The 19,264-nt window shown below is 40.6% G+C and overlaps 1 protein-coding gene across 7 annotated transcripts in view; it reads right to left on the bottom strand.

Annotated features, from left to right (window-relative positions):
- Window positions 1–18,116, bottom strand: part of LOC138969290 (protein MTSS 2-like) — a 56,611-nt gene extending 38,495 nt beyond the window's left edge. For 2 of the 7 annotated variants that reach the window (XM_070342071.1, XM_070342055.1), the window contains exons 1-3: window positions 17,663–18,116; window positions 14,773–14,834; window positions 14,056–14,129 (exon numbers count right to left, since the gene is read on the bottom strand). In XM_070342071.1, the coding sequence (XP_070198172.1) occupies window positions 14,056–14,129; window positions 14,773–14,834; window positions 17,663–17,731 (205 nt within the window). In that variant the 5' untranslated portion in view covers window positions 17,732–18,116. The remainder of the gene's footprint in view (window positions 1–14,055; window positions 14,130–14,772; window positions 14,835–17,662) is intronic. The other 5 variants (XM_070342048.1, XM_070342095.1, XM_070342063.1 and 2 more) reach the window with 3 other exon arrangements.
- Window positions 18,117–19,264: the final 1,148 nt, after the last annotated feature.

Genomic DNA, 19,264 nt, shown 5'->3' with positions numbered 1-19,264 from the left:
TCAAAACATGTTCAAAAGCGGTGGTCAAAGTTTGTTTATCCCATTATAATTGTGCAAGTACATTCAACACACAATTACATTCGATAGTTTCATCCAGCTGAGTACAGACTTGTCCGTCAGCACAAAATTATCTGCTGATAATGTATCTTAGATTTACATCACAAATCCCTTTGTAGCCAGTCAATCAACAGCAGATAAGCTAATTAAACACATAGGCTGCTAATTCACACAGAACAGAAACCGCAAAGTAGACAGAACTTCGGAACATCTGTTCCATGTCAGACTAGCATCATTTATTCATGACGGCAAATTCAGCAATTGTGCAAGCGCCTAAGCCCAGTCGTTCAATAATCCAATACAAATTGCTGCTGAACTGCACACGGCATACAGAGCGGTAGTTACCGTTAGTTTCAGTAACAGTTACTGTCTGTATCACTTGAGCAAGAGCTAATGTTACCATAAAAGATGCAGCTAAACTGCACATCGAATCTATAGGAAAAGGCTTCTACCAATAGCGCGAGCAATAATTATTCATTCTAATGTCTGTATCATTGGAGCATGAGCTCATAAACCTATACAAACTGCAGCTGAATTGTGCATTATATCATTTCCTACAAACTATAATAATGGAGTTCGGCTGCGACCACCAGTATGAGTTCCTGTCTGTATCACTTCAATGAGAGCTCGACAGAAATCATTTTAACAATTACAGCAAAACTGCTCATCCCACATAGGGAGCGGCTACTACCCTCAGTGTGTATCAATTGAGCAAAAGCTCATAATCCCCCAAAAAACACGTAGGTCAACTGTACAATTTCATACATGGAGCTCGGCTGCTACCGCCAGTGTTACTAGACGCCGCAGAATAATTGACAAGATGATCGTGGCCGCCAAACGGATGAAAACTACCGTCTCTATCACCTCGGAAAGTGCTCGTGCAACACGGAATAATGCAAGAAACAGGGCCCTCCATTCATCAGTCCCTATCAGTCAGGTGTAATCTTCCCCCCATGGGGGCCAGGCCTGTAGTTTCACCAAATCAGATTCCAGTCAGCTGAGACCGACCCTAGGGTAATGAATTACCTGGGTCATTTATTGGGCTAACGGTTTGCCATGCATCTAACGGTTCTTGCGCTACAGCTGTAGGTGTAGTGTGCTTCAGCTCCTAACTTACGCTGCATTACTTGCCTGCGTTGCAATACAGAAACTGGACATTTTTCTCTTATTGCTTACATACCATTCTGATAACCATTTCGCCACGAAGTTCCAATGTTGCAATTTCTTTATTTTAGACGCAAACGCTAAGGGGTTGGTTTAGCCGTACATTTCTACGATTTAGTTTGCTTAGCATTCACATTGAGGTCCTTTGTAAGAAAAAACGAAAAATGTCATTTCAGCAGGAAAATCCACGGGTCACCCTATTTACCGTCCTCAACTTTAATACAGCTTACGTAAACGTTACCTTCTATAAATCAAATTCAAAGCAAAAGAACAGCAAGGGTCAGACATTGACTGGAGGCATGTACTTTGAGCAGAAACCTGCAAAGACCGAACTGTTCTCAATAACATAGTGTTACAGCTGCTGACTGCGCGCAGTCACACAGGCTTTTAAAGAAAAGACTACACACACGTTTGGGCAATCTGCGGTAGTCCTTGGGACAACGGCAAGAAGACGCACACTACCTCGAACACAGTGATACTGATAAATCACCGGCTGTCACCCAGAAGTATCACTATCAGCTGAAAACCAAATGACTTCGCGACAACCGCACCAAAACCGCAAAGGACACGAGTGTATAGTAAACACGTATACACTTAATGTTATAAATGTACTTAGTGTATTTTGCACTAAGCAAAGAAAAATGTGAAAAGCAGGCACTGCTCCTGCTACACCTGGTATTGTGGTTAGAACTGCTTTCAAAGGTCCTCGAAAACGAAAGAGTTACCACTTTTGTCAAATCGTGTGCCTGTCTAACCCCACACCCGTTTTTGTGAAGGCTCGGTAATGGGGTCTTTATAGGGTTCAGCTTTCTCACTTGTAACCCAAGATAAAGCCATTGCTGGGGAGATTGCAGATTATGAACTGCTTCAAATAGCTTATTCCGAGGGCTACTGATTATTGTCTTCCATAAAATACAAAATATATATATATGTCTAGTGGGGTTACACGAGAGAGAGAGAGAGAGAGAGAGAGAGAGAGAGAGAGAGAGAGAGAGAGAGAGAGAGAGAGAGAGAGAGAGAGAGAGAGAGAGAGAGAGAGAGAGACGAAGAAAGAGAGAGGGGGAAAGAGAGAGACAGAAAGAGAGATTGTCAAGATCTATGCAACTTAATCGTAATTCAAAAGCTTCCCTTTTGTCATTGATAAGATAAGAGAGAGGAACAGAAGAGTAAGTCTGTCTTCACAATTCCGCTATCGCACTTTAATGGCACTCAGAAACAGTCATGAATACATTTGAGGGATTTTCCAAGTACTTCAAAAGCTCTTAAACGTAACAAAACTCGGAAATAACACTTTCTGCATTGAGTTCCTTCTCTCATTTCAAGCAATCGTTCCTCATTTCAATTCGGAAAATGCAAATTGACACAAACAAACGAGAAACGGAGGGGGACAAACTGTAAGCAACATCTACCATTATAACAATATAAGTTTACCATTATAAAAACATAATGTAGACCTGAATCGTTGCAAATGACTGTATTTTGTGTGAGCTCATGCTCCTTTGTAATGTCTACATGTCTGCAATCATTTGCTGCTATTTATCTTTTGCGTGTTAATTCTATTGGCAATGAGCAAACAGACTGTGGAGTAGGCTCCCCCGAGTCCTTCATCGCAAAGTAAATCGTAACAGTAACACTGCCCCAACAATCCACAACAGTTACACGTATCATTGGCCACAGAGGTGGTCCCATCCGCGACAATGTCAAAGGCTCTTGACACTTGCACGGTTTCTATTATTGGTAGGACAAACAAAACACTCAGCTTATTCGTGCAAGTGGTTCGACAAGCGACCACACCAGCGCCCAGAGTGTTGTGTTCAGCATGTATGTACCGAGGTACCTGCGATGAAAGGACACCATTTGGACCAGCCAAATGTGGCCCTTCATTGCAGGTGGCCTGTCAAGACAGGTATACTTTGGTTAAGATAATATACAACAGGATGCGTTGTAAGGGGCCTCACACCCAAGGTACTAAAGTAGAACTCCCCCAACCCCCCCCCCCCCCCCCCCCTTCCGCCAATTTAAGACTCGACCTTTTAATTTAAGACCTTCCTGTTTTACATTTAGTCAAGTTTTGACTAAATGTTTTAACGTAGAGGGGGGAATCGAGACGAGGGTGTGGTGTATGTGTGTGTGTGTGTGTGTGTGTGTGTCTGTCGGTCTGTGCGTGTGTGTGTGTAGAGCGATTCAGACTAAACTACGGGACCGATCTTTATGAAATGTGACATGAGAGTTCCTGGGAATGATATCCCCGGAAGTTTTTTCTTTTTTTCGATAAATACTTTTGATGACGTCATATCCGGCTTTTTGTAAAAGTTGAGGTGGCACTGTCACACCCTCATTTTTCAAACAAATTGATTGAAAATTTGGCCAAGCAATCTTCGACGAAGGCCGGACTTCGGTATTGCCTTTCAGCTTGGTGGCTTAAAAATTAATTAATGACTTTGGTCATTAAAAATCTGAAAATTGTAATACATTTTGTTTTTATAAAACGATCCAAATTTACGTTCATCTTATTCTACATCATTTCCTGATTCAAAAAACATATAAATATGTTATATTTGGATCAAAAACAAGCTCTGAAAATTAAAAATATAAAAATTATGATCAAAATTAAATTTCCGAAATCGATTTAAAAACAATTTCATCTTATTCCTTGTCGGTTCTTAATTCCAAAAACATATAGATATGATATGTTTGGATTAAAAACACGCTCAGAAAGTTAAAACGAAGAGTGGTACAGAAAAGCGTGCTATGCAGCACAGCGAAACCACTACCGCGCTGAACATGCTCGTCAGTTTCACTCCGTTATGCTTATTTCTCAGAGTCAACTTTGTGTGCAGACTCTCCTCGGAGTCCGAACACCCCCGTGTGTACACGCAAGCACAAGACCAAGTACGCACGAAAAAGATCCTGTAATCCATGTCAGAGTTCGGTGGGTTATAGAAACACGAAAATACCCAGCATGCTTCCTCCGAAAGCGGCGTATGGCTGCCTAAATGGCGGGGTAAAAACGGTCATACACGTAAAAGCCGTGGGAGTTTCAGCCCATGTACGAACAAACAAACAAACAAACAAACTCCGTTATGCACAAGCGGCGGACTACGGTCATTGTGAAAAAATGCAGTGCGTTCAGTTTCATTCTGAGAGTTCCACAGCTTGACTAAATGTAGTAATTTCGCCTTACGCGACTTGTTAGATTGTCTGTTCATAGCTCCCGTAAAAACTAACAAGTCGCGTAAGGCGAAAATACAACATTTAGTCAAGCTGTCGAACTCACAGAATGAAACTGAACGCAATGCAATTTTTCAGCAAGACCGTATACTCGTAGCATCGTCAGTCCACCGCTCGTGGCAAAGGCAGTGAAATTGACAAGAAGAGCGGGGTAGTAGTTGCGCTGAGAAGGAAAGCACGCTTTTCTGTACCCCTCTTCGTTTTAACTTTCTGAGCGTGTTTTTAATCCAAACATATCATATCTATATGTTTTTGGAATCAGGAACCGACAAGTAATAAGATGAAAGTGTTTTTAAATTGATTTCGAAAATTTAATTTTGATCATAATTTTTATATTTTTAATTTTCAGAGCTTGTTTTTAATCCAAATATAACATATATATATATATGTTTTTGGAATCAGAAAATGATGAAAAATAAGATGAACGTAAATTTGGATCGTTTTATAATAAAAGAAAATTTTTACAAAAAAAAGTTCAGATTTTTAATGACCAAAGTCATTCATTAATTTGTAAGCCACCAAGCTGAAATGCAATACCGAAGCCCGGCCTTCGTCGAAGATTGCTTGGCCAAAATTTATATCAATTTGATTGAAAAATGAGGGTGTGACAGTGCCGCCTCAACTTTTACAAAAAGCCGGATATGACGTCATCAAAGGTATTTATCGAAAAAAAGAACTCTCATGTAAAATTTCATTAAGATCGGTCCAATAGTTTTGTCTGAATCGCTCTACACACACACACACACATACACCACGACCCTCGTCTCGATTCCCCCTCTATGTTAAAACATTTAGTCAAAACTTGACTAAATGTAAAAATTACTTCCATTCTAAAAACTACCTATTTTCTCCGACTTTTGGAGGTCTTAATATGGGGGTGCCACTGTACTGTCATCACTTCCAGCTGGTCTAGTGGACCGGACCAGAGTGTTACGCCCAGCATACATGTACACAGGTCCATTTGTAATCACTTGCAAGTGGTCGAGTGGATCGGACCCTCTTCGGTGGCTTCCTTCCTGAGCCCTAAAGTGGCCGGAAAACAAGGGGCGGTGTCAAGACTCCGACAACTCCAGTCAACAGCGTGTGTTATGTACAGTGTTGCTGTGTGTTATAATCTATATTATTATTGTTGATGATGCGGATGTACACAATGTATGTTGCATACTAAACTCGGAGGCAAAAGAAACGCAAATAAAGGATGCGTTAATTAAACCTTTATAGACTTGAAATAGAAAGAAAATCATGATACTAGCATGTTCTGCACGTGTTGTTTTAGCGGTCTCATCTTGTCAGAACCGTGTTTGCTGTTATCTGGGTCACACGCGAGGTCTTGTTCACGGGGATCCCAAACCATCATGGGGGCGAAGACCTGGACAGCTGTTTGCGAACAATAACATCCTGCAGCATGATCGCTGGGGAGGTGCCAGCGTCATGAAATGGGGCGCCATTGGTGTCAACCAGCGAGTGGGACCTGTCGTCTTTCAGAACGTCGGCCAAGGTCGTGGGAATGGTGTCAATGCAGACCGCTACATCAATCAAGTCCTGCGTCCCTATGTGGTTCCATTTGTCCAGAGGCACCGGAACTGCCTGTTTCAGCAAGACAATGCCCGTCCCCATGCTGCATGTGCTACCCAGGACTTCCTGCGTCACAACAACGTGAACCTTCTGCCTCATCCTGCTCGATCTCCGGATCTCAACCCAATCGAACACTTTTGGGACATCATGCAAAGAAGGATTAATGCCCTTGCACAGCAGCAGAACTGCGTGCTGCCGTGACCCAGTTGTGGGCTCAAGTCCCTCAGCAGCAAATTAATCACCTCGTCCTCTCCATGTACCGGAGGTGCGCCACAGTCATCAACGCCCAGAGAGGAGCAGCAACACGCTATTGACTTTCAACAGTCTTCAAACAGTGTTCAGTGGAACATGGCACGTCATGCTCTCATCCCAATACACTTTTCCGTATGGTTTTTGTATCGGTCAATTCGTTTCCTTGTTATTGTTAACCCGAAATAATTAATTCGACATTAAAATTCATGTGTAACCCATCTTCACTGCAGCATTTGCGTTTCTTTTGCCTCTGAGTTTATATAGAGATATGACGAAAGTGGCGCATTTTTCTCGTGATGTTTACAAAATAAGCAAAATGAATTGAGATACATCAACTCAAGTACTACTTGGTTTCATTTCCTGACAATTCTAAATACTGTCAGTTACCCCTAGTTGTTTGCAATAAGCAACTCTAGCATAAGCAGGACTTTTTTTAATAGAGCTCTGTTTTCGAGGGAGAGTGATGACCTAAAAGACTATGTTTTTTTGGTGTGTTTTTACCAAATACCAGATATGGAAAGCTTCAAAGTGAGAACTAACACGTACTGACAGCGACCCTCTTTGCAAAACACCAGTCTTAAAATTTTGGATTTGCTTATTGTTTGTTATTGTCCGCCCTGGAAACTTTACAAGCCATATCTTAACAAAATTGCCCATGCATATCTGGTGAAGTGTCAATTTTTTTCCTCGAGTCAGTCAACCCCTGCCCCCTTCAATCTTTTCAAATTTGCCGTAGCTGTGTAGACTCAATAATGATTTTCGAACAGGCCATGCGTGAACTGAAGTACTCCTTTGCATAGCATCTAAACATTCCTAAGAGGAACACAATTCTTCAGTTAATATTTTCAACCCCCTAACAACAAGGAACCCTAATCCGACAGCATTCTATCATAGCCACAGCAAAGACATTCACCGGCACAATTTAAACAAAATTAACAAGACCTCAACGAGCTAAGGTCTTTTGACAACAACCGAAAAGACAGCGCGAGTTCAACTCAGGTCAACATGCCTACAGCTTTTCATAGGTGGCCTGGTTAATCTAGATTCTTATCAAGACTACTAAAAGTTGCTCTCACTGGACACTACAAGTTCTACTAAGAGCTGATATCGATAGAAAAAATGTGCACAGTTGTGGATACTGGGGGATCCGGCAATGCAAGGAAGAAGAAATGTATAACTTGACCCAAAATACCAAAAGTTGTTTGGGTTTTGCGACCCTGGTGTTATTGTTTCTGCGCTGGATATTTCGCAGGAAATAAGATGTAGCTATTATTGAATAATGCCAAGCTGGATGTGCAAAATGTCTCAACGACACAAGAAAAACTAGATTCAGCTTCAGATGGAAACGTAACGTCACTCAAACTGAAAGGAATTTTATTTATTTAGAATCAAACTAATATTTGCGTGCTCTGGCACACACACAATCCTGACAGAGTTATTTCCCAAAAACGTTTATTCACTTGAAACCTGGTTCGCCTTCAATGCTCACATACTGTAAAACTGTCTCATACAAAACAATCGCTGGCACGGGTATGAATTACATGTCAAACTTCTAAACTACAGACAAAAGCCTGTCAGACAGCAACCGTGGCATGTTCACGCTGGGACTACGATCAACATCAACTGTACCCATTGAAAAACACGGTTTACTTGGGAGAGAGAATAATTCGCGGTTCACGTCCGCTGGAATTACAGGGGGATTATTTTGACACTGTGCACAGGTCGACCTTATCCGTACTGCCTTGCCACTGACACTCTAAAATATTCAGCAACTCTCCACTTATCCAGGACCCAGCTCTGTGTCTATACTATGTGTCTGTGAGTGTGAGACCAAAAAATAAATCCCCCTGTCGTCCCACTTACTAAAATGTTTGCGTGTTCATCTATGTCACAGAAGACATTTTCAGCCCCTATTTATGTAGCTACCCCATCCTCTTCATGTCAACTCAAGTGTCACGAATGGTTATTCTGCTCGGTCAGCTACCAGTGTGTTTAGAAATAAGCGATATCCTACACAACGCGTAAAGGTACCTTTCCTGGCGTGTTAACCATCTTGTAAATCACCTAAAACGGGAAAGAGGTATATATCTTTAAAACTGTAAGTTAGTGAGTGTAAGCTGCGGATTGAAAATGATAAATTTAGATCAGCTGCCAAACAAGTTTCAACAGGAAAAGAGCACCAATAAAAACATGAACCGCTCCCTTCAATGCATGGCTCAAGCAAAGCCTCTTTTGTTGTGCAACCCACTGAAGGCGTCATAAAACCACAGGACATTGCCAACATGAATATAATACACCTGGTCTATTGCTATAGACATTTGAGCGTGTTTTTTTTTGTTTTTTTGGTCTGTACATTTGAACAGGGCTTTGAAAAAAGTTCTCCTACAACTTACAGTGAAAATATGGCACGTCTTCTCACTTTCATTATTAAGTCTTAACAGTAACACTGCACGTGAAGATTTGCTGAGTATACACGTGTATCATGTCCTTTGGGATGTACTCAATACAAGTACACATACTTAAATGCATGCATTAGTGCATACTGACACAATCTCTTGTTACATCTACAAGGATGTTCTTTAAACAAGTGTACACACTGAAATGCACAAATACATTCCGACAGAGGCACATACAGACCCAGATGTTCGGGCTTTTTGTTTGTTTTGTTTTTCTAACCGAATACTGATACATGTTTCACCATGCCAATGACGTCATCTAATTAGGGAGCACTGATAATACCCCTGGTTGACACTCTTGGCCAAAACCCAGACTCTCGCCACATTCTTTTCTTGGCTTCTAGTTCTAGTCATTCACAGCACAGTGCACTTGCATAAATCTCATCTTTCTTATGGCTGGACCTCAACAAAGTCTCTGATTCCTCATTGCCTTAAAGTTTGTTTAAACTACTGTACTTAAGCATAAGCTCAACGAAGTAAGGAGTTTACTAATTGCCTTGCACTTCTACATAATTTTGTTTTTCATGTCATGATTTATCAAAATAATATGAAACATAATTATGTAAGGGCATTGATTAAGGGTCAGCAACCTATCTTGGTACTATGATTTGCCAATAAAAGCAAAGCCTGGTAGGTGCGTAATGACATAACAAAATAAGTCGTGCAAGGCGAAATTACTACATTTACTATTTAGTCAAGCTGTGGAACTCACAGAATGAAACGGAATGCACTGCATTTTTTCACAATGACCGTAGTCCGCCGTTCGTGCAAAACGCAGTGAAACTGACGAGCCTGTTTAGAGCGGTAGTGGTTTCGCTGTGCTGCATAGCACGCTTTTCTGTACCTCTCTTCGTTTTAACTTTCTGAGCGTGTTTTTAATCCAAACATATCATATCTATATATGTTTTTGGAATCAGACACCGACAAGGAATAAGATGAAATTGTTTTTAAATCGATTTCGCAAATTTAATTTTGATCATTATTTTTATATTTTTAATTTTCAGAGCTTGTTTTTAATCCGAATATAACATATTTATATGTTTTTGGAATCAGAAAATAATGAAGAATAAGATGAACGTAAATTTGGAACGTTTCATATAAAAAAAAAATTATTACAATTTTCAGATTTTTAATGACCAAAATCATCAATAAATTTTTAAGCCACCAAGCTGAAATGCAATACCGAAGTCCGGCCTTCGTCGAAGATTGCTTTACGAAAATTTTAATCAATTTGATTGAAAAATGAGGGTGTGACAGTGCCGCCTCAACTTTTACAAAAAGCGGGATATGACGTCATCAAAGGCATTTATCGAAAAAATGAAAAAAATGTCTGGGGATATCATACCCAGGAACTCTCATGTAAAATTTCATAAAGATCGGTCCAGTAGTTGTCTGAATCGCTCTACACACACACACAGACAGACACACACACACCACGACCCTCGTCTCGATTCCCCCTCTATGTTAAAACATTTAGTCAAAACTTGACTAAATGTAACAAGTCGCGTAAGGCGAAAATACAATATTTAGTCAAGTAGCTGTCGAACTCACAGAACACGTGGAATTGACAAGAAGAGCGGGGTATTCGTTGCGCTGAGAAGGATAGCACGCTTTTCTGTACCTCTCTTTGTTTTAACTTTCTGAGCGTGTTTTTAATCCAAACATATCATATCTATATATTTTTGGAATCAGGAACCGACAAGGAATAAGATGAAAGTGTTTTTAAATTGATTTCGAAAAAAAAAATTTGATAATAATTTTTATATATTTAATTTTCAGAGCTTGTTTTTAATCCGAATATAACATATTTATATGTTTTTGGAATCAGAAAATGATGGAGAATAAGATAAACGTAAATTTGGATCGTTTTATAAATTTTTATTTTTTTTTACAATTTTCAGATTTTTAATGACCAAAGTCATTAATTAATTTTTAAGCCACCAAGCTGAAATGCAATACCGAACCCCGGGCTTCGTTGAAGAGTACTTGACCAAAATTTCAACCAATTTGGTTGAAAAATGAGGGCGTGACAGTGCCGCCTCAACTTTCACGAAAAGCCGGATATGACGTCATCAAAGACATTTATCAAAAAAATGAAAAAAACGTTCGGGGATTTCATACCCAGGAACTCTCATGTCAAATTTCATAAAGATCGGTCCAGTAGTTTAGTCTGAATCGCTCTACACACACACACACACACACGCACGCACACACACACCACGACCCTCGTCTCGATTCCCCCTCTATGTTAAAACATTTAGTCAAAACTTGACTAAATGTAAAAAGCAATAGCCTTGTAATCAATTTTCAACTGGGAAGTTATTCAAAAGCCAAGAGCATGCATCGTCGGAACAGGAGTAGCTTAGAACTTGAATAGCTGAAGCGATGTCATGAGAGAGGAACTTGTCTCGAAAATGACCTCATAAAGAGTCATCGCAAAATGCACACAATAACGTTAACTCTGTGCTTGAAAACATATTCCTCGGTCACAAAGAAGGATGGGGAAAATGCAGCCGTGGTGTGCAATGGCCAGCTTGTTTGCCCATGAAACAACCCCTTCTTGTTGGTTCTCTGCTCGGCCAGTTTGCTTGCTGGCCCTTTCGCGGACAAACTGATTAACCCAACATCGTGGCTGGGCACAGAAAGAAGCTGAATCGTGCACCGCATATGGAGGCGTTTAGCCCACCAAAACAGGCCTTCCCTGTGTCAAACACAACATTCAGGCATAAAAAAAAATCTGTGAGGGCGACCTTTGCCACATCTGCCGTCCCCAGACACACTCACACGTGTGGGGGTTCCCGCTGCCCACAAAGAGAAAGAAGTAGGTCACCTGCTCGTGCTACCGGTTCTCAAATGCTCTTTCGACTTTTCGTCGGAGCGGCCGCGGGGTCAACCATGTAGCAGTATTACCGTGCCTATCTGTAAAATAATCTGTACTATAATATATATTATACTGCCACTATTACTGTGTATTAGTCGACTAAAACTAACACAGAATAATTAAAAGCTACTTATACTTATAGTTTGATCTTTTTGTTATGTTTTATTGTTCGTATTTTTGTTTTTTAAGGTTGTTGTCATATATGTTGTTTTAAGACCAGATGAACCACACTTTTCCATCCATTGTAATTGTATGGACAATAAATGATATTATGTCTTATTCTGTTTGGATGCTTATCAATTTATCCTTGCGCGAGCACACTTAACTATGTAAGGTCGTAGACAAAAATCATCAACAACAAAAAACCGTTACACATCTCTCTCTCCCTCCCTATAAACACACACACACACACACACACCTTCTTTTTTTTCTCGAAAAAAATTGCCGTTTACACAGCAGTTTAACAGTTGGAAACAGGGAACGTCAGTGTTGATATAGCAACACCATGGAACAGCCAAAGAGACCTCCCTGGCTCCATCTCTCTCTCTACTACACAGATTCAAGGGGCTTGCTCTTGTGATGAGTCATGAGCTATACTCTACCGATGAACCGCTTCCAAGGGCCACAAGAGAAACCCAGACAGCTCAACGTACATCGATACTTCTACAGTATGCCACTTTGTCTGGTGAATTCTTGCTGCCGTCTTTTGAGTTCTACTTCTAGTGTTTGCTATCCTAACGTAGCAATACGCTTTGCAATGTTCGCTGTTTGTGCAAGCTTCTTAATCAGAATCAACCAAGCTCCGATTTTCTGTAAAATCAACAGTTCTCTTTTCATCACTGTATCACAATCCATACTAAAATAAACAAAACAAAGCTGTTCATGTTTGTAAGATACATTTCACATACAACTTACAAGTGTCCGTTAAATAATCTACTACCAATTTATTTCAAATCATAACTAAGCATCTGCAGTCTGTCTTCCATTTTGAGTTTGTGCTTCCCACATATATATATATATATCCTTATAAAACAACATCATGATGATGACTGGTGTTATCAACTTCACAAACACAACAACTAAGGAAATAATTAAGTAACATAGGAAGAATGACTCAATGAGTCTTGGAAAAACAAAGAAAAACAAGAAGTGAACATTTGCCAGCTGGCTCACAGTCTCACTCTGTAGTCCCAGGTTTGGCAGCCAGCCACAGGAGTAATCAAAAATCCTTCCTGGAATTAACCCTGCTCATCTTGCTGTGTAACCTCCACAGATACTGCTAACACAAAGATTACACTAACAGCAACCCTCCAGTCTCAAACAGCCGCATCAGCAACAAATATTTTTTTTAAGTCAACTCACGCTCATTGGATGATGTGTGCTAAACATGAAACAAGCTCGGAGAGGCACTTAGGTGATAACATGCATTCCCTTGGCATTAGCTCTCCAGTTTATTTGCTTCTTATCTCACGGATTGGAACTCTGTCCACACAGCGTTATGTGTGCCTGTGCTGGAAGGGTAATCAGAGAGCCGTACATGCTGGCAGGCCTCTCTTTGCAAAATAAACTCTGCAAAATCCGCACTGAATCCTGAAGGATTTCAACTTCAATTATGTCTGAAGCTGTGGCTATGCAAATGGAGTGAGAACAAACAAGTTACAGCAACATGGACACACAGATTACATGGCTTCACGAATGACATGGCCATAACTTTGCAAACTTGTGACATGAGGAACAGTTTGGCTTTCACTTTCAGGCAGTCTATCGTGAAACTTTCAGCACTTTCGGCACCTGTGTACTACAACCACTTTCTCTTTTTCTGATTGTGTACACACACAATTATACAGACAATCACAACATCATGTGTAACTGTAAACAGTAGACCAGTTGATCAGATACAAGCACACAGGTTTAGTTCAAATTCAAATGTGATTAATGTGCACACCCAGGGTGAAAATGTGATAGATACAGTATGTATAATGGACAGATCCACAAGACAAACTTGTCACACTAGCTCAATTTTACAAGTTACGAGCTGCATACATATATATGTATAACAACTCGCACTTTACCCCTTGAACTAATGTTACACTTTACATTGCTCAACTTACATTCAGCTGACACAAAGCACCACTCACTCAAATGACCCAGGCAAACCTGTCAATGTCATGCACACCACTAATTATTGCAATACCAGCACACGTTCAACCAATAGTGTACCATCCCTCAACTCTTCTCCCCTGTAACAGTAACACACTGACAGAAACAGCAACATCAAAATTCAGCCCCGTGTGACCTACCTGGTCGCACCGAAAGAATCTCAAAATGCTTACTCTTATTTCAGAATGTATCATCGCTTCTACTTCTAGGGAGTTATCTAGACTATGCCACACAAACATGTATTAAAAACTAATACTGTAGTATTAATTAAGCGCTCACCTTTGGAATTGGTGGCCATGTCTGCCACTCTCTGGAAGGCTTCCAGGAATCCGCTGATAGCCGCCAGTGTGGTCCTGTAATGGCAAAACCAACCATCACAATTCACTGCACCACACCGGGAAAAGGTTGAGGAATACTGACATTAATGATCATCTGTCACTGGAGATGTCCATCAGGTGTGCTTGGAGCTTGAGTAGGCATAGTCACTGAAGTGTGATTGTTACTACATGTATGCGCCTTTATTACTACATGTAGAGCTGTGTGTAGTTTAGATGTTGTCATAAGATAATTTAATATAATGCAGTATGCACACTTCAGGATCTGAGGGTATACATGAAATTGTAACAAGACAGTTCAAGAATCGTTAACATTTTTAACAATAAAAAAAGCATTAGTTATTAATAATACTTCGAAACTTCCCCTCACAATATTCAAAATAATTACATCAATTGACAATTACAACCCATCCTGACAAGTGGCAGTGAATGAGTGATACCTAAACCTATAAATTGTAAGTGATGCATGTATTGTGTACACATGTATACTGGTGTACACAGTGTAAGATGTATGGCATTTAAGTCATTTCTAACATCCTCCATTTGACAACACCATCTAATCACTCTTTTTACATGACAAAATAAAATAAAAAATAAACGAAATGATCAAATATCCTAAACACTAGGCATGAAAAATTTCTGAAATGTTCAAGATTCTTACTTGAGACATTGATGAAGTTTTGTAGCTTTGTACGTGAAATCCTCCCATATTGGTGAACTACTCTGTAAGAAAAAAAAAGCAGCAATCACAACACATGCACAGAAAAAATGAACTCAACTAAGTGTAACATTACTGGTGAAAATGTATCACTTAAAGTTAAACTTGTTCAAGTAGGTGGTACAAATGTAAAACTCAGACTCAGAACTTTATTACAAAACTAAAAGTACTAGCACATAATTTAATAATTTTACAAATAAAAACTGTGTAATCCTGTCCTCTTCAGTGCAGTTAAGCACAACAGACCAATAGAAAAGTTCTACACGTAGTATAATTTATAAACTGTAGTGTATACTTTGATCTTGCACAATCAAATACATTTCTTAATTCATAATCATGTTACTCAACAGCAAACCAGTAGCCCTTAAACTGAACATGCTGCCCCCCCCCCCCCCCCCCCCATAAAGTAAAACAATAAATAAAAATCTAAAAATTGCACTTTAGTCTCAAGAGCACAACTGTTATGAATGAGTTATCAATATATATAAAACTATCATTTGAAATCTGATTTCAAATTGTAATATCGTGCAACTGGAAATGGAATACTACTGATGATTACTATTAAAGTGTTAAACTTTCAGGACTTAAAAAAAAATTTAAACACAAATTACAAGGTAAAAAGATCATGGCTATGACTCAGAGATCATAGTAACACTGTGTCAGTAGGCGTCTCCCTCTAGTTTAACAGGTCTGGTGAACTTTCTCCAAAACCCATGTTTCATGGTCACAAACTTTCCCTCCTGGGTCTTTTTTTTCACAAGGTCATGTTGTGTGTTGAAGGTGAGAGGGGGGGGGGGAGAGACAGAGAGGTTGGTGTGGTAGGGGTAGAGTGGCCACAGCCACTGTAGTGGCAAAAATCTTGTGTTTCAACACTGTAACACTCACTAACAGACTAACACCAACAGTACTGTAATTGTAAAATGTAACAATGCTGTTGCAAGGCAAAGCTACACAACACTGGCAGGCATACATAATTAATTAATTGTTGGTGTCATAATGTGATACATGTATTATTAGATCCAGATAGGCACAAACTACCCAAGTCATACCCGAAGAGACAAGTCATACCCAAAGAAACAGGGAGTGGAACTACAGTCAACACAGGCACAGCTGCTTCAATCTGATTCCGCCCTCATACCCAACATTATTCACCGGGCTGGCTGGCTAGGATTACCTAAACCTGTTTCTTCTTCTTTCGCTTATCTCATTCTCAAGCAGTGCTGTTCACCTTTCCACACTTGGCTGACCAGGATCTTGTCAAGGGGTGGCTCCATTTATGCTCAGTTTCTCAAACAAAATGCTGAGGGGGTCTCCTTTCTCTACTCATCCATTAACCGCCCAATGCCTAGGCTTTTGTGTCTGATCTTTCCACCTGCCCTCTCCGTCTTTCATACTAAGTGAGGTAGGAGTTGCTGGCACACCTTTGGGGTTTTATTCTGGCTTCCACCCTTACCTCAGCCTTACCACAATCCTACCAGCAAGAAAAAATGTGAAACAGACAGCCTTCTTGAATGAATTCACCTGCCCTCTCCGTGACTATGCAAAGGGTTTCTGCCATTCATGGCTCCAGTGAAGATTGTTAATGTTAGACTACGTCTTCTATGCCTGCCAGAACACTGCCTTTTCTAAAGTTCTTACCAGCAGGATAGTATTACTATTAGTAATTAGTACTCACTACCTGAGGCAAAAAGTGTTTTCGAACTGTTATATTATAAAATGTCAGTGATCTCTGAGCAGTAGTGGGCGAGGGGTCACATCCTCATATTTTTGATGGGGATAAGAACGGGTTCTACCGGAGTATAACTGTAACATGTATACAGACTAACTCTAAAACGAGCAAAAGGTCCTGTACAGTATCGATCTTTCCATGACAATGAGTGTATCCAGCTGAACTTACACTACGACATGTGATGCTTCCTGTCTTAAGAAAGACCATGAGTGAACATATGTCAATTACTGTAAAGTGTAAACTGTAATGTTTATCAATTAAGCCAGCTGCCATTAGCTATGCCTTTTACTGTGCCAATGTTAATCCAATGGACGGATGTACATCAACAAAAATGAATAAAATGTATTGGTCAGTAAATGGATGAAATTGAAAGGAGATAATAGTCTGACTGATTGGAGTTAACAGTACTGTACTTGAAGCTCTGTCATTACAATCTGAGAAAGTGAATGGGTAAGTGTAAAGATTAGTAACTATAAGTTACAGTCACTACATGTCACATAATTCATACTGACCATATATTGCAATATTAACCCCACTTACACATTCATTACCCTTAAATTACACAACCACAATGGGCTGGCATCTGGCACTTGTAACAAGATTATTAGCATAAAGGCTTTGCCTTATCTGTTCAGCAAATCTAATCAGGTGTTCATGAATGCAGAGTTATTGACCATTGCATAACCCGCCTGCTTGCATACAAAGCTCTTGTGTCATATCCTGACCAGCACAGCCAGCAGTAATGTATGGTACGGCAAAGACTGCCAACTCCTAAGCTGCACAAGTGTAAAGTCTGGAGGGTTTATCTCTTTGAGTGGATAAGTTTGTCTCTAATGTTTAGCCTGTGTCATATTATGTAAGATTGAATGTCATGCAAAATCACTGAACAGCATTGTCTATACGGAATTCAAACTCAAATAGACACAACGTTATCTACTGACACCGATCAATCTAATCAAGAAGCGTGACGCACATGCCAACGCTACAATGCATGGGACAGTTTGCATGAAATGTGCACTATCTAGCCTCCCCCATCCCTCAAACCCCCCTAGCTCCGGAGGGCAGCGATGCCAGGCTACTGCAACGTCGGTCCGTGAAGCTTACCCTCAGATCGTTGATAATCGTCTGAAAGAGACCTCCCAAAACACTACAGTCTCTTTCTGCGCTCTCCATGTCTGAAATAAAGAAATATCCGACCGCTGATCCGGTATCCAAATATGATACTCCAAACGAATGGGTACTTTTTCAGCCGATCACAGAGCGGATCTCGTCGCAGACGGCTTCAACACACACATTAACTGCTCCCCGACTGAACACAGATCACATTCACTGAATCAAAATATCACAAGAAACGCTTGTAATACTCCAACTGAATCATGTTCCCATGCTGACATGGTTTTTGACGAAGCCCACACAGAAATCCATCGCGAAATCTCTCAACAAACACACCAACACAGCGTAGAAAACCCCGGAAAGGGAGAATAATCGTACTCCACAGTCGGTCGAGCCTTCTCTGATTGCCGCAAGAAAGATGGTGGCGGTACTCGCTGTCAGCGCACGCGCTCCCCTCCTCACGTGACTACAGTGTCCCAGCTGATTGGATTGCACATTTAGTGCAGAGAGAACTTGGCAAACGCGTGTTTACCTTTGACTTGTGTTTTGTTTTGATGCTGACGGTCGTCAGGCTTGTCTGATGATGTTCCATGGAAGTTTAAACAGAGACACAGAGAGTAAACAAACCGAAAACACACACAGAACGATTTCTATTCTGTTTTGTCGATCAAAGCAACACTAACAAGCAGTAGTTGAATCACGTATTGCTGTTTTTGCTCTTTCGAGTCGTTCTCTCGGTTTGCCGCCACACTGACTGACTATAATAGGCTACTACCCTGTGTGTGTGTGTGTGTGTGTGTGTGTGTGTGTGTGTCACTGTTGCATCTGGGAATGAAATATTCAAAAGTTGAACTGGAAACGCGGCTGAGCCGCACAATGGTCTGTAATCTGCTGCACTAAAAGCAAGAAATAAGAATAATCAAAAACGGCTTGGCCGCCTCGTCAACTCAGTGAACAGAGTGAGACACGGATGCCTTTCACACTGTAACTAACCTCCCAAGAACTACGCCCTCTTTTTTTCGACGACCGACCTACCAACATAGGGTCAATATAACGACTTTGACCTTTTTAACAGTGAGTGTCAAAGTTCGTAATTACCCCGCAAACGTGGAACACGCAAGCCATTAGTCACGCATCAAGAGTCAGGGGTTAGTCTGTAGTCAGTAGTGCGTGAAAGTCCAGTAGCCTATACGGCTGTCCCGCTCTTCCCACAGGCTATATTGCTGACCCAGTCAGTTACAGACACTGACCTTCTCACCCGAGGCCAACGACCAAGTTTTACCTATGAGGCTGTGTGTGTGTGTGTGTGTGTGCGTGTAGTGTGTGTTATGTCTGCCTGTCTGTGCGCTGGTGTATGCACATACATCATGCCAACACAACAGTTAACAGTTGCCTCCCCTGTGAAAAACATTAGCCTATACCTCTGAAACTCCCAATAAAGACCCCTCCTTTTTACGACCGATTTTTCTGGACATTAGGTGCGTTAGTGGGAGGTTTTACTGTATCTGTTAACAACCTCATGTCACTTATGAATTACTTTTTCTCAGGCGTAGACTTGAAGCGCGTGTTCTATTAAAATATGTCAGTAAAGGG

Source organism: Littorina saxatilis, linkage group LG1 (genome assembly GCF_037325665.1).
Source record: "Littorina saxatilis isolate snail1 linkage group LG1, US_GU_Lsax_2.0, whole genome shotgun sequence".
Taxonomy (NCBI): domain Eukaryota; kingdom Metazoa; phylum Mollusca; class Gastropoda; order Littorinimorpha; family Littorinidae; genus Littorina; species Littorina saxatilis.
Note: the sequence above shows the minus strand (reverse complement) of the source record. Positions and strands in the feature narration are given on the sequence as shown.